Source organism: Notothenia rossii (genome assembly GCF_949606895.1).
Source record: "Notothenia rossii genome assembly, chromosome: 11".
NCBI lineage: Eukaryota > Metazoa > Chordata > Actinopteri > Perciformes > Nototheniidae > Notothenia > Notothenia rossii.
In genome coordinates, this window is record NC_136910.1 from 58,594,227 (window position 1) to 58,610,751 (window position 16,525).

Consider the following 16,525-nt stretch of genomic DNA (forward strand, 5'->3'; position numbering starts at 1 on the left):
CACACACACACACACACACACACACACAAACACACACACACACACACACACACACACAAAAACGCAGCAAAAAAACCTGAATTATCGGGACAATCTGACTTCCAATCTAAAAGCTTGGGTTTCGAACCAGCTTACAAGGCAGCGGCCGCTGCATATCAAATCATCAACACTTATTTGTATATCCCAATATCACAAAACAGGTTTATATCAATGGGCTTTAGGGATTAAAAACAAACAACAATAATATTACAGCAACATGGAAAGACAAGATAGTGTGTAAAACACAAATAGAAATTAAAGATAATAAAATAAGACAAATCAAAAGACAATACAAATATATAAAACATTAAAATAAAGTACCATCAAATAAAAATAAATACCATTTAATGCCAGCTGTAAATTAAGACTTTGGTAAAAAAACTCTTAAAGCTGTGGACACTGATGATAGTTGATTACAGAGAAAGGTCGGCAAATGGTCTGACATATTGTCCAGCTCTAACCGGAGGCATGAACAAATGTTTTAAGTGTGATCATTTTGCACTGTGAAGGAACATATTTCCTGAATGAACTGGTTCTTGAACTTTTACTCAGAATTTGACTTTTATCTCACATTTAGATGTTTTTTTCTCAGAATTTGACTTTTTCTTCTCTGAATTTTTACTCCGAAAAGGATTTTCTCTTTTTTCTGAATTTTCCACAAAAACCTGCTTCAAAGACACAGATAGAATCTAAGAAAGGTCTCACCATGTGGCTCCTCTTGTTGTCCCACCTCTTCACCCTCCGATCCTTTCTTATTCTGTCTTTATTCAGCGCCGTCTCCACCTCTTCTCTGATCTCCTGCATCTCCTCTCTCCCTCCTCTCTCTCCCATCCTCCCCCTCTCTCTCCAAGTCTCCCTCCTCTCTCTCCCATCCTCCCCCCTCTCTCTCAGTGTCTCCCCCTCTCTCCCCCAGTCTCCCCCTCTCTCCCCCAGTCTCCATCCTCTCTCCATCCCAGGAAGAGGCTGTCCGCTCTGCTGCAAATACTGCTGTGGACATTATTCGCTCTCGCCCATATCGTCATGACTGCAGCTTCTGTCTGAAGTTTAGCGGAGAACATTTTTATATTTTAGATGGAATAATTCACATAATAATATTCCATGACATAAAAGGCCATGTCAAAATTAACAAGGAAAACATAATTGTCATATTATCCAGAAAACCATCAAAATTAAATGTTTTAAATGACACGAAACATATTTAATAAACTACAAAAAAATTACGTGTTTTTTTTTATGTAAAGCAAAGAACTTCATCATCAGCACAGAGTCAGGTGGGTTCAGATCAGTGATTTATTTCTACTTTCAGAATATGTTTTTTTTTAGTAAAAAACGAATTATCGGGACTTTCTGACTTCGAATCAAAAAGCTTGGGGTTCGATCCGGCTTACAAGGCAGCGGCCACTGCATATGAAATCCTCAACATTTATTTGTGTAGCCCAATATGACAAAACAAGTTTGCATCACTAGCACAGAGTTAGATGGGTTCAGATCAGTGATTTTAATTCTGCTTTCAGAATATTTATAATATTTATTTCACTGTTGTTGTGTTTCCTGCTGTTGGAGTCGGCAGGCCTGTATTCATTATTCTGGCAATTAATCAGTCCTACTAATTGACCTAACAGAAGCTGTTGAGTCTATGTAAGTTTACTGCCAGGCTCGGATCCACCTGGATCAGCAAGGTCTCGCCTCTACTAACTTCTGAAGAACCAGGTTCAATTAAGTGCTGTTTCTATTCAGACGACGTACTAAATCCTTCTGTAAACTAAATGTCTGTTCTACTTAAACATGTGTCCCTCTGTGTTAAGACATTCTGAAAGTGTCAGGAACAAAGACCCCTCTCTTTCTGTCCTGACCCATCTTCATAAAAACCTGTCTGAAAGTCAGCTGATCAGATGTTGATCACAACTGACTGAAAGCACAACAATTGAAATATTTGATAAAATAAGTCAAAGGACAGCCATAAGGGAAGCAGAGAATAAATGATAATTGACAAAAGACTAATTTAAAATATACATTTTCAACATATCTGCTCATTAAATTCCTCGTAGTAGTAATTAAAGCTTTACATCTGAGTAATTATCTCATTGTGATCGTTTGTCAGTGCTGTATGTTTTTGCATATACAGGACTGTCTCAGAAAATTAGAATATTGTGATAAAGTTCTTTATTTTCTGTAATGCAATTAAAAAAACAAAAATGTCATACATTCTGGATTCATTACAAATCAACTGAAATATTGCAAGCCTTTTATTATTTTAATATTGCTGATTATGGCATACAGCTTAAGAAAACTCAAATATCCTATCTCTAAATATTAGAATATCATGAAAAAGTATACTAGTAGGGTGTTCAACGAATCACTTGAATCGTCTAATTAACTCAAAACAACTGCAAGGGTTTCCTGAGCCTTGAAAAACACTCAGCTTGGTTCAGTAAACTAAATCACAAGTATGGGGAAGACTGCTGATCTGACTGCTGTCCAGAGGACCGTCATTGACACCCTCCATCAGGAGGGTAAGACACAAAAAGAAATGTCTCAAAGAGCAAGCTGTTCACAGAGTGCAGTTTCAAAGCACATCCACAAAAAGTCTGTTGGAAGGGGGAAATGTGGCAGGAAACGCTGCACAACCAAGAGAGATGACCGCAGCCTTAACAGCATTGTGAAGAAGAGTCGCTTCCAGAATTTGGGGGAGCTTCAAAGACAGTGGACTGAAGCTGGAGTCCAGGTATCAAAAGTCACTGTTCACAGACGTGTCCGGGAAATGGGCTACAATAGCCGTATTCCCATGGTCAAGCCACTTCTGAACTCAAGACAACGGAAGAGGCGTCTGACTTGGGCTAAGGAAAAGAAGCACTGGACAGTTGCACAGTGGTCCAAAGTCCTCTTTTCAGACGAAAGCAAGTTTTGTATTTCATTTGGAAGTCAAGGCGCCAGAGTCTGGAGAAAGGCTGGAGAGGAGCAAAATCCAAGTTGCTTGAAATCCAGTGTGAAGTTCCCACAGTCAGCGATGGTTTGGGGAGCCATGTCAGCTGCTGGTGTTGGTCCACTGTGTTTCATCAAGCCCAGAGTAAATGCAGCTGTGTACCAAGAGATTTTAGAGCACTACATGCTTCCGTCTGCTGAAAAGCTCTATGGAGATGAGGAATTCATTTTCCAGCATGATCTGGCACCTGCCCACAGTGCCAAAACCACCAGTAACTGGTGTACTGACCATGGCATTACTGTCCTCGATTGGCCTGCAAATTCCCCTGACCTGAACCCCATAGAGAATATGTGGGGTATTGTGAAGAAGAAGCTGAAAGACACCAGACCCAACAATGCTAATGAGCTAAAGGCCGCTATTGAAGCATCCTGGGCATCCATAACACCTCAGCAATGCCACAGGCTGATTGCCTCCATGCCACGCCGCATTGATGCAGTAATCCGTGCAAAAGGATTCCCAACCAAGTACTGAGTGCATTAATGGACATTTTCAAATGTTTGATTGTGTTTTGCTGTTATAAATCTTTTTTTTTTACTTGGTCTGAGGAACTATTCTAATTTTTTGAGATAGGATTTTTGAGTTTTCTTAAGCTGTATGCCATAATCAGCAATATTAAAATAATAAAAGGCTTGCAATATTTCAGTTGATTTGTAATGAATCCAGAATGTATGACATTTTTGTTTTTTTAATTGCATTACAGAAAATAAAGAACTTTATCACAATATTCTAATTTTCTGAGACAGTCCTGTATGTAGATATGTTATACTCAGCATGTCAGGGTTGGGAAAAATAGGACCCAAGTGCAGTTGAAAATACAAAAAAAAGGTCTGGTAACACAAAGCGAAATGTATTAAAAAAAGCAGATGACAGGAAAAACAAGAAACTACTTAACATAAACCAAACCGGGGAGCACGACAGACAGGAACAAACTTACAGACGGGAACAGGCAGGTGACATGGACAGGAAGACGGGCAGGTATCATGGACAGGAAGATGGGCAGGTATCATGGACAGGAAGACGGGCAGGTATCATGGACAGGAAGACGGGCAGGTATCATGGACAGGAAGACGGGCAGGTATCATGGACAGGAAGACGGGCAGGTATCATGGACAGGAAGACGGGCAGGTATCATGGACAGGAAGAAGGGCAGATATCATGGACAGGAAGACGGGCAGGTATCACGGACAGGAAGATGGGCAGGTATCACGGACAGGAAGACGGGCAGGTATCACGGACAGGAAGACGGGCAGGTATCACGGACAGGAAGACGGGCAGGTATCACGGACAGGAAGATGGGCAGGTATCACGGACAGGAAGACGGGCAGATATTATGGACAGGAAGACGGGCAGGTATCATGGACAGGAAGACGGGCAGGTATCATGGACAGGAAGACGGGCAGGTACCATGGACAGGAAGACGGGCAGGTATCATGGACAGGAAGACGGGCAGGTATCATGGACAGGAAGACGAGCAGGTATCATGGACAGGAAGACGGGCAGGTATCATGGACAGGAAGACGGGCAGATATCATGGACAGGAAGACGGGCAGGTATCACGGACAGGAAGACGGGCAGGTATCACGGACAGGAAGACGGGCAGGTATCACGGACAGGAAGACGGGCAGGTATCACGGACAGGAAGACGGGCAGGTATCACGGACAGGAAGACGGGCAGGTATCACGGACAGGAAGACGGGCAGGTATCACGGACAGGAAGACGGGCAGGTATCACGGACAGGAAGATGGGCAGGTATCACGGACAGGAAGACGGGCAGATATCATGGACAGGAAGACGGGCAGGTATCATGGACAGGAAGACGGGCAGATATCATGGACAGGAAGATGGGCATGTACCATGGACAGGAAGACGGGCAGGTATCATGGACAGGAAGACGGGCAGGTATCATGGACAGGAAGACGGGCAGGTATCATGGACAGGAAGATGGGCAGGTATCATGGACAGGAAGACGGGCAGGTATCATGGACAGGAAGACGGGCAGATATCACGGACAGGAAGACGGGCAGGTATCACGGACAGGAAGACGGGCAGGTATCACGGACAGGAAGATGGGCAGGTATCATGGACAGGAAGACGGGCAGATATCATGGACAGGAAGACGGGCAGGTATCATGGACAGGAAGACGGGCAGATATCATGGACAGGAAGATGGGCAGGTACCATGGACAGGAAGACGGGCAGGTATCATGGACAGGAAGACGGGCAGGTATCATGGACAGGAAGACGGGCAGGTATCATGGACAGGAAGATGGGCAGGTATCATGGACAGGAAGACGGGCAGGTATCATGGACAGGAAAGACGATGATCAGAGAAGGGGCACAGGGGAAGACAAGACTAAATACACAGAAGGGTAATCACAGGACAAGACACAGCTGGGCAGGGGAGGCAGAAACACAAGGGCAACAGGGTGGACGGCCCAGGGACACGTCAGGATTTAAATGGATGTAAATGGTCCCAAGACTCACTTCTATCAATGGGAGTCTTATCGTTTAGTTTGATCACTGTGGGAACATTCCTGCCCCCAAACAACGACTCCTCCGGAGGTAACACACATGCAGATACAGAACAAAGACATGAGAATTGAGTAAACATTTTGACGAAATTTAAGAGTAATCAATGCATGAATGGATGAAAAAGACAGGTACAAAAGCCACATCTTACCTTGTCAAAATAAAAACTAAAGGAAATCCAGCTGCTCCTGTTGGGTTATCACTTGAAAACTTTTCCTAAAAAAGAGAGAGATCTCCAGACAGAAGTCCCCGGATGTTTGAGACTCTCAGCGTGTTTCAGCTGCTCCTCTTCCTCCGCTCTGCAGCAAGTTCAAATCCACCACAGATCTGATGTATCCCCGACATAAGAGAGGACACCTCCCCCGAAAATACACCGCCCAGTGCGGGGAGAGAGAGAGGGAGAGAGAGAGAGGGGGAGGGCTGGAGGAAGCACATGGTGTGTGGTGTCTCTGATGATGCTTCTGGCCTTCTTCCTCAGTCGATTGGATGCTGTCGAGGTTTGTGAGCTCAGTAGTGACGATGCGCTGAGGCGCCTTCACCACCCGTTGCAGATCCTTTCGCTCTGTGGCTGTGCAGCTGGCGTACCACACAGTGGTGCTGCTCGTCAGGATGCTCTCGATGGTCCAACGGTAGAAGTTTTCCAGCAGTGTCTGTCGTAGCCTGGCATTTTTCAGTTTCCGTCGAAAATAAAAGTGGTTGCTGTGCCTTTTTCAGATGGTTCGACATGCTGACTCCAAGGAACATGAGGTCCTACGCTCTCCACTGATTATCCATGTATGTGGACATACGACATACTGATATACACCTGAACATCAGCAGGAGAGGACTCTTTAAAGTAGAGACACTACATACTGATATACACCTGAACATCAGCAGGAGAGGACTCTTTAAAGTACAGACACTACATACTGATATACACCTGAACATCAGCAGGAGAGGACTCTTTAAAGTAGAGACACTACATACTGATATACACCTGAACATCAGCAGGAGATGACTCTTTAAAGTAGAGACACTACATACTGATATACACCTGAACATCAGCAGGAGAGGACTCTTTAAAGTAGAGACACTACATACACTCATGGCAGTTTAAAATACAAATAAACAAAGAATACAGTTAAACAAAAGACTCATTTTTATATTAATATCCCCTCATCACCACCATCTTGTTCATGTTTCCACATCTTCCTTTCAGATCCAAAACCAATCAGTGAAATGAGTTGCAGGGGGAAATGCCCTTTCATTATTAATGAGGCTGTGTTCTATGTATTTGTTCTGGTTCTGGCTGCTTTCCTGAAGCTGCTTTTGCTCCAAAGACTCTCCGCTTGGGTAAAAGTAAATTATGTTTCTGGTTTCCAAGGAGCCTAATGAATGTGGTTAGACACAGTGTGTGTGTGTGTGTGTGTGTGTGTGTGTGTGTGTGTGTGTGTGTGTGTGTGTGTGTGTGTGTGTGTGTGTGTGTGTGTGTGTGTGTGTGTGTGTGTGAGAGGAGCTTTACGGGGGTCTAATGTCTTTCTGCTGCCGGATTGCCCAACATCCTTTCCTCATCCTGTCCTGAACATATTTTTATCATCATACTCTTCCCACAAGAACCACTTTGGCTCACACTGAAATGTTGGATGGATTGTGATAACATTTATCATCAGCATTTCAAGTTCCTCAAAACTCTTCCATCAGGAGAAATGTGCTGCAGCTTCTGAAAGGACACAGATATAAAAACCCAAATGTTCCACATGAAGAAACATCTTCAGCAACTTGAGAACACATGCAGCATTTAGAGAACATCCAGCAGCTTGAGGAAACATGAGCAGCGTTTACTAAAAGCGGCAGAAACCAAACGCTGCAAATACAAAACGCAATGCCTTGACACAGGAAGCTGATACTTGAACTGTGTCATGCCTCCAGCCCCTGGATTGAGTGTGTCGATTTCCGAGATGATTGGAGAACCTTTACCACAGGTCGTGTTGTGATGTATTTGAAATGTACAAGGTCATATCTCCACAATGCACTGGGACTGGAAGCTCACATTTGAACCGTGTCATGCCTCCAACCCTCGGATAAAGGGGTGTCAAACTGGAGACATTTGGACGATTTCCAACTCTTTTGAAACAAACATGATCTTTAAAATAAATGCTAAAGCGTTAATGCATGTAGAGCTGGACCTGTGAGCTGGATGTTCAAAAGTCAGAATCAATGTAGATTTTTATTTTTATTTTAAAGTAAATTCAGATTGAACATAGTAAAAATATTTAAATTATAGTGTCCGTCCAAAAATAAACCATTACTTATAGTGAAAACCAATCTTGAATGATGGGATAGTAGAGTAAAAGCTTTAGGAATCCAAACTATAACATAAAAAAGGACCCTGTATCAAGATTGATGCAAAACAAGTGAAATTTGACCTTTTTAGAGAGGTTTAGAAAAAAAGAAATCACCTTTGGGGTCATTAGGGTGGATGTGGGTGTATTTGCCGTTTATCTGGAACCCATTGGTCGATTTTGATGATTGACATCTCTTTTGAACAGTTAGAGCCAATAGAATCAAAGGGAAAGTTCCACATACACACACACACGTTACCATTGAGTCGAAAGCTATCTTACGCTCTGAAATCTGAAAACTGAAAGCTAGGTTTATTGCTGATGGATTATCAGAAATCATTTCAAAGTAACACAGACACATTGGATTAACCTATGGATTAACCTTCAGCAGCGTTTTTATCGTTTTAATGCCATTGAACACAACTTTTGATCAGAAACAGCAAAAGCTAAGACATATTGCCGTGTTTCCTCCGTAATGCTACTTTTTTGTTTTGTTTCCCATGTCGCGAGTTTTGATCGTACAGTGATGATACTTATACCTATAGAATCTGTGGAATTTCAGCTTGCTAATAAATATCTTGATCCGATAAGTAATAAGGGGATTTTAGCGTGAGTTCTGTGTGTGTTGGCATTTTTTTCGCTCAGGGCTCAAAGCAAAGACTTGTGCTTTGTTTTGGTAAAAATGGTTCGTATCGTCAGATAGCTGAGTTTCTTATTAAGAACCAGGGGCGGACTGGGACTACAAATCAGCCAGGGACTCTTGACCGGCCCACTTCGGTACCGCAAGTAAATTGTTGACGGGGGGGGGGGGGGGGGGGGGGGGGGGGGGTGATAGTGACTTATCCGAACGGCCCACATTGTCCGACCAGGCCACTTCAGTATTGGCCCATTACCGGGGATTCGTCAAAACGTCCCGATTGCCAGTCCGCCCCTGTTAAGAACGTTCATAATTACTAAGAACCCCAATTCCCCCGTAACGGGGGCTCTCGGGCTTAACAGGTTAAACTCAATTTTCCAAACCACTTACATTTAATATACAGTATATTGTGAGAATAGAACAACATGAAATATAATGCATTTTCATTGTGGATTATACAACATTATATTTGATTATATGACCTTTCGTTTTAATTATTCAACTCATTAGGAAACCTCAACAAAGCCACATTTGGAGAAAAAAATAACATTCCCAAATAAAAGTAAAAAAACATTTGGAGAAAAAAGTCACTATTAGGAAGAAAAAATAAAAATAGTCAATAAAATCAAAAACTCTGAGAAAAGAGACACATTTTGAGAAAAAAAGTTACATTTCGAGAAAAAAAGTCACATTTTGGAAAGAGGAAAAAGTCAACACGTTGGTCTTGGTGTATTTTTTATTTCTGTGTTTTGTTATATATTGTTGGAGGAGCTCAGGTCAGGAGAGTTCATTTCTACACTTAGCTTATATGCATACATGACAATAAAACCTTTTAATCTTTGAGTCTTCTACCTGAGCAGGTGAGGCTAACAGCTGTGCCAGGTGAGCAGGTGTTTCTCTCTGAGGCTGAGCTACAGTCCAGGAGAGCAGACTCATGGCCTCCACACTGGAACTCTTTGGTCCACATTGGAGCCTCCCCTTCTCCATAGAGCGCCCCCTGGAGGACTGAAGGAACCCACAGCCCAGCTGCCTGCAGACCACCTGAGCATCCTGCTGGTCAAAGTCAGCCTCACACACTGAGGACCAGGACGGGTTAGACTGGTCAGACTGGTCAGACTGGTTAGTCTGGTTAGACTTCACCTCCAGTCTACCTGAGCACAGACTGGTCCCATTCACCAGCCTGACAGAGTCTGGAGAGGACAGAAGATAAAACTGAGTTAAAGAAACAGTTACTTTTTAAATGTTTATATTATTTTATTCTTTATCTTTTCTTTCTATTTTCTTATTTGATATTTATTCAAAATTCAAAATTTGAGAAAAAATCTAAATGATCAAAAAGTAACATTTTGAGGAAAAATATAAATGTTTAGAAATTAGTCAAATTTTCTGAAAAAAAATCCAAATTTTCAGAAATAAGTGACATTTTTATTAAAAAGTCAACATTTGGAAGGAAAAGTCAAAGCAGCTTACCTGAACAGGTAAGAGTCAGGAAGTGGGAAGAGGAACCTGCTCCTGCACACTCCCTCAGAGCAGATCCATACTGAATACAGTCAGATCTGATCTCCACACAGATCTCTTTGAGGACTCCTCTCTCTCTCCCACAGAAACAGCAGAGCCACAGTCCAGCTCTCTGCAGAGAACACCTGCTGTCTTCAGGGTCCAGGGAGAGCTCTTCACTGCTCTCCATTCTCCTCGATGCTTCACCTCCAGAGCTCCTGCACAGTGACTCTCTCCTCCCACCAGTCTGACCTCATCCGGCTCTGAAGAGAAACAAGAGAGAGATCAGAGAGAGAATAAATTGAGTTTGATGAAATGAACCAATCACAGCTGGTGCTCCTCTATTTTATATTCTATTTACATGTTTATCATATTCAAATGCAAAGCTTTTATTGTCGTATGCACATGAGCTACAGGTTAGAAATGGTAATAAAGAATTTTGAGAAAAAATCCAAAATTTGAGGAAAAAGTCAGCTTTAGAGAAAAAAGTCAGCTTTAGAGAATTGAACTGGTCAGACTGGTCAGAGTTCACCTCCAGTCTACCTGAGCACAGACTGATCCCATTCACCAGCCTGACAGAGTCTGGAGAGGACAGAAGATACAACTGAGGTCAAGAAACAGAATAAAAAAGATACAGTTCTGAAAAATATGAAGAGACCAATCCATCCAAAATGTTCTTAACCTGTTAAGCCCCAGCCTGTCTTTCATTTCTCAGGATCGAAATGACATGCCCAGAATAAATGACTAGATCTTCACTTCTAAAAGGGGATACATTAATAAAATAAATCTCAAAGCAATGACACACCTGTGAGTTGGATGTAGGAGAGTCAGAATCAATATAGATCTGTTTATTTTTAAGTGAATTCAGATTGAACATAGTAAAACAATTTGAATTATAGTTTCCGTCCCAAAAAAAAACATCACTTATAATGAAAACCACCCTTGAATGATGGATAGTAGACAAACACATTTAGGAATCCAAAACTAAGCACTGAAATCCTGGTCCACTGTGAGGATCTGCAGTTCTCCCTCCTTCTTCTCCCCTTTGTTTTGGGTTTGTTATTGTCTGTCCGTCTGTGTGTCTGTCTTCCTGGCTGGGCGTGGCTGTCCCACTTCTGTTTCCCGCCAACTCACCTCCTCAGCTGTTGCTCATCATCCGGATTACACTACTCATCTTCACCTGCATATATACCCGGTTCCTCCATCCAGTATTCACCAGTTTGTCGTTTCACCACGCTGGTAATACGACTTGGTACACTCGCTGTAGCTAAACTATACTCTCTGTGTTCTTGTAATCCTTACCTTGTGCTCTCTCCGTCCAGTATCTGTCTGCCTACTCCTCTGCTGCCACGTCCAGCCATCAACCCCTCGTCTGTGTTCCTCCGTGCTTCAACGCACACCGGCTCAAGCCTGTCTACTCTTGCGGCACTCTCCAAGAACTTGGAGTCTCAGGCTCTGCACTTTCCCTCCTCACCTCATACCTCAAAGACCGCACCTACAGGGTAACTTGGGGAGGGTCTGAGTCCGACCCTTGTCAATTAACTACAGGGGTCCCTCAGGGCTCTGTTCTCGGTCCCCTCCTCTTCTCCTTGTACACAAACTTGCTCGGATCAGTCATTAGCCCGCATGGTTTTTCATACCACTGCTACGCTGACGACACCCAACTAATTCCGTCCTTTCCCCGCTCAGAGACCCAGGTCGTCGCACGCATCTCTGCTTGTCTAGCTGACATCTCTCAGTGGATGTCTGCTCATCACCTCAAGCTCAACCTTGACAAGACTGAACTGCTTTTTGTTCCGGGAAAAGATTGTCCCGCTCTTGACCTAACAATCAACATCGGCACGTCTGTTGTTTCCCCGACTCAGACTGCAAGGACTCTGGGTGTGACCTGTAAGAGTCGGTAGTGACTGATAATTTATTCCGGGAAATTACTCAGACCTACTAATTGACCTAACCGAAGTTATTGAGTCTGTTGAGTCTAAGTTTACTGCTTGGTTCAGATCCACCAACGTCAGCAAGATCTCACCTCTATTAACTCCTGAAGAACCAGGTTCCATTAACTGCTGTTTCAATTCAGACAACTCTCTTAATCTGTTGAAGCGATCCAGAAGGATTTTGATATCAGTATATGAGGTGTGGCCGTGCCTAAGTGTGAGTGTGGCAGGGTGCTATCTTACCTTTGAAGCAGGAGAGGAGAGCGCAGATGTCTTTTAAGTTGTCCCAGTCCAAAAGGTGGGATCAGTTTATTTGAAGAAAAATAGGTCCAAACTAATACAGGGTTTGTACCTTCTCTCTTTACAACATGATAATCATACTAAACCTATCATGCTGTGATCATGTTCTAATATGAAACTTTTATTCACAGTTTTACATTTATTACCAAAATTGTAATTTCAACTGCCCAATTCAGTTATGATTTTTAAATCTCCCGATAGAATTTAGAGGCATTTCCTCATAAATGACCGGTGATAATAAAAAGCACATTCAAACTTTCATTTGCACCCAATCAATTCACATCAATTTCATACCTTTTTTTCCAACACAGACGGCGGGAATAACATTCAAAAACCCATACCTGTCCGCATGAATTCGGAGGAAGATTCCTCACAGCTGGCGGGCCTAATACTCACAAACACACATCAATTAATTCCACTCATTCAACAAAGTAATTCACTCAGCATTCAACCAAGACATTTGAGAGATATTTACCAAGTCTGAGAGAACCTTACCGAGAGCTATTAACTCAGCTCTGAGGGACAGAGCTTTTACCGGGAGGGAGTATACCAGGGGACCCCCCTCTCTCGCTCTCTCCCAAAAAGCAAGTGTCTTTATGCTCAACAACAGGATATAAAAACCTAAGACACCTCCTCCACACCCATATTTGTGGAAACTGCGCATGGCCTCTGATGTACAGGCCTGGACATGACCAGACATATTCTATGGCTATGACATAACCACCTTTTTGAGGCCTGAATGCATTTCTCCTTAAGTCCGGAGCCCCCCTCCCTGTGTACTGCTGTAAGAGGAGAGGGAAGAAACTGCCCACTCTCTTATCAGAGAGTAAGGCATAAATCATTATAGGCCTTACACTCAATTTAACAAACCACTTGTGTTTTGTTTATACTATAAATATAGAAACACCTAAAATATGAAGCATTTTCATTCTGGGTTATACAAGAATATAATTGATTATACTTGATTATAACTAACTTTCGTTTTAAGTATTCACTTGATACTATGATCTCAACAGACCCTAGATAACAACCTGTCCTTCACTGCAAACATCGCTGCTACACTCTTTACAACATCTCGTCATCTCACGCCTAGACTACTGCAACTCCCTCCTGGCTGGTCTACCTGCATGTGCCCTCTGACCTCTGCAGCTCATCCAGAATGCAGCGGCTCGTCTGGTCTTCAACCTTCCTAAATGTTCCCACACCACGCCGCTCCTGCGCTCCCTTCACTGGCTTCCAGTAACTGCTAGAATCCACTTCAAGACTCTGGTACTTGCGTACCATGCTGTGAATGGATCTGGCCCTTCCTACATCCAGGACATGGTTAAACCGTACACCCCAGCACGTGCACTCCGCTCTGCATCAGCCAAACAGCTCGCTGCACCCGCACTGCGAGGGGGACCCAAGTTCCCATCAGCAGAAACACGTGGGTTTGCTATCCTGGCTCCAAAATGGTGGAATGAGCTCCCCATTGAAATCAGGACAGCAGAAAGCTTACACATCTTCTTCAGACTGAGAACTCATCTCTTTGGACTCCACTTCCAGAGATAGAATTACTAACAAAGCACTTATATACTAATAAAGGGCTGGCTTATCTAAAGCCAGTTGAGGAGCACTTGAAATGTTTGGCTCTATGAAACCTGATGAACTTATATGATTCTGTTTTCCTCAAGGTTGTATCTTCCTGGTCGAATGCACTTATTGTAAGTCTCTTTGGATAAAAGCCTCAGCTAAATGCAATGTGTTAAAATCTACGTCACACACAGAGAGAGAGAGAGAGAGAGAGAGAGAGAGAGAGAGAGAGAGAGAGAGAGAGAGAGAGGAGGGTAATGTAATGTGATGGATGGATGCAGGATGGAATCACCTTGAGCGAAACTCAGACTGAGCGAGCAGAGCAGGAGGAGAGGAATCATCTCAACAACCTGCACAGAAACAGAGAACAGGAAGTGATATCGTTTATAAAAGGAGAAATATATCAACTCCTGATCGGTGTTGTGCAAACACAGGAAAATAATTAAGTACTTTGACCCAATTCTGATATTCAAGCTAAACTTTAAAAGGTCAACTATAATGCAAAATCCTCTTCTTCATGTCTGCTCTACTTAAACATGTGTCCCTCTGTGTTAAGAGATTCTGAAAGTGTCAGGAACAAAGACCCCTCTCTTTCTGTCCTGACCCATCTTCATAAAAACCTGTCTGAAAGTCAGCTGATCACATGTTGGTCTAAATGTAGATATTTTATATTTTACATTAAATTACATTACATCAGCTGATCAGGAGGTTAAACTGCCAGTGGATTGAAATGGATGTAAATGGTCCCAAGTGTCACTTTTATCAATGCAAGTCTTATCGTTTAGTTTGATCACTGTGGGAACATTCCTGCCCCCCAAAAACGGCTCCTCCGGAGGTAACACACGTGCAGATACAGAACAAATGAAGCGCAGAAATGTGCAACAAGTAAAACATTTACACAATTTAAGAGTAATCAATGCACGGATGGGTGAAAGAGACAGGTCCAAAAGCCACATCTTACCTTGTAAAGACACAAAAGAAAAGGAAATCCAGCGGCTCCTGTTGGGTTATCAGTTGAAAACTTTTCCAAAAAAAGAGAGAGATCTCCAGACAGAAGTCCCCGGATGTTTGAGACTCTCAGCGTGTTCCAGCTGCTCCTCTTCCTCCGCTCTGCAGCAAGTTCAAATCCGCCACAGATCCGATGTATCCACGATATAAGAGAGGACACCGCCCGTTTTTTTTTTTATTTACCCGTTGGCGGTTCTAGTGTTAAGAAGCTTGTAGTTTTTATAATAATTATTATATTATTTATATATATTTTGTTCCCCGTTTTGAAGCCTGTTGTGTATATCTGGCATGAGGAAACTAAAGCAATTATAAAAGAGAAACTCACCACATCTTGAATAACATAGTTTCTCTCATCCAATATCAAGAACATTTCCAGGAAGACCAAAGCAGTTTGACAAAAATCCAGCAGCTCCATCAGTGTAGAGCACAGAAGAAGAGAGCTTTGTTTCTCAGAGATGTTTCACATTACATTCAGATGTAAAGCCACATTTAACAATCTGTTTGGAATCTATTCCTCAAAAAACATGTTTTGGATATCATGCCAAAACGTTGTTTTTTTTTAAATGTAAAATTATAAAATTGAAAAATTAAATATAAAATATTTGAACCAAAATATAATAGAAAATATTATACAAGTGATTCTTCTTAACCAAAATGACAAAAATGGCATAAAAACACATATTGTTCTAATACGGGTCTTTTTTGACCCACTTATGGAAGAGTGCAGGGTCCAGTCACTCTAAGGGTTCAACTTAAGCTGACATCCAGGGGTGTTTCTGCGTCTCTTTGTGGTTGTTTTATATATTTTTGTTGTCTTGTTGTTGTTATTGTAAGTCACTTTGTTGTGGTGTCTCTGTGGTCATTTTGCATCTCTTTATAGTCTTTTAAAGTCACCTTGTGTCCTTTTTTTGTAATCTTTCGTCTCTGCATGGGCATTGCACGTGTCTTTTTTGTCAATTTGTTTTCATTTCATTTCAAACCTTTATTTAGACAGATTGGTCCCTTGAGATCATCGATCTCATTTACAAGGGAAACCTGCATCATTTAGTTCCACATGAAACATAAAAACAACAAACAACAGAGGATATCATATTTACATATTCAACATTTACAAATACCCAGAGTGTCAGAAAGCATTTCATTTAGACGTGCCTTAAATACATTCAGAGAAATAAAAATGCTCAATTTCAATTTTGCCTGTAGACTGTTCCAAGCAAGTGGAGCTGCACACATAAAAGCTGTCTTACCTAAGACAGTCCTTACTCTTGGCACATCTAACAAGACTATATCCTGCGATCGCAGACAATAGCTGCTTGCAACTTTCTGCTTTATCAATGAACAGATATAATACGGGAGTTTGCCCAACATAGCTTTATAGATAAAAGTGTACCAGTGACTGAGCCTCCGTACAGTGAGTGATGGTAAACCTGCCTTGGTGTACAGTGTACAGTGATGAGTAAGTGCTTTACAATTTGTGACAAATCTCAGAGCACTGTGATACGCAGCATCTAGTTTGCTCAGGTAGTTGGCAGGTGCATTCATATACATCAGATCACCATAGTCCAGCACAGGTCAAAAGGTCACAGAGCCTTTTCCTGGCCTCAAGCGAGAAACAGGACTTATTCCTGAAAAAGAAACCCAGCCTAACCCTCAGCTTTTTAAGCAGGTTATTGACATGCAGTTTAAAAGAGAGACAATCATCAA

General features: G+C 42.3%; 2 protein-coding genes and 1 pseudogene across 3 annotated transcripts in view; 1 reads left to right on the forward strand and 2 right to left on the reverse strand.

Moving 5' to 3' along the window:
• LOC307025491 (versican core protein-like) overlaps positions 1-5,953 on the reverse strand; it is an 82,976-nt gene extending 77,023 nt beyond the window's left edge. Inside the window, exon 1 of the mRNA XM_079660215.1 lies at positions 5,771-5,953. The gene's annotated coding sequence lies outside the window, so the exon portion shown is untranslated. The remainder of the gene's footprint in view (positions 1-5,770) is intronic.
• Positions 1-16,525, forward strand: part of LOC307025356 — a 246,475-nt pseudogene that overhangs the window by 35,199 nt on the left and 194,751 nt on the right. The window lies entirely within an intron of this gene.
• LOC307024363 (scavenger receptor cysteine-rich domain-containing protein DMBT1-like) overlaps positions 1-16,525 on the reverse strand; it is a gene marked incomplete at its 3' end in the record, with an annotated part of 85,008 nt that overhangs the window by 28,274 nt on the left and 40,209 nt on the right. The window contains exon 7 of the mRNA XM_079658428.1: positions 9,651-9,700. Coding sequence (XP_079514554.1) covers positions 9,651-9,700 — 50 coding nt within the window. The remainder of the gene's footprint in view (positions 1-9,650; positions 9,701-16,525) is intronic.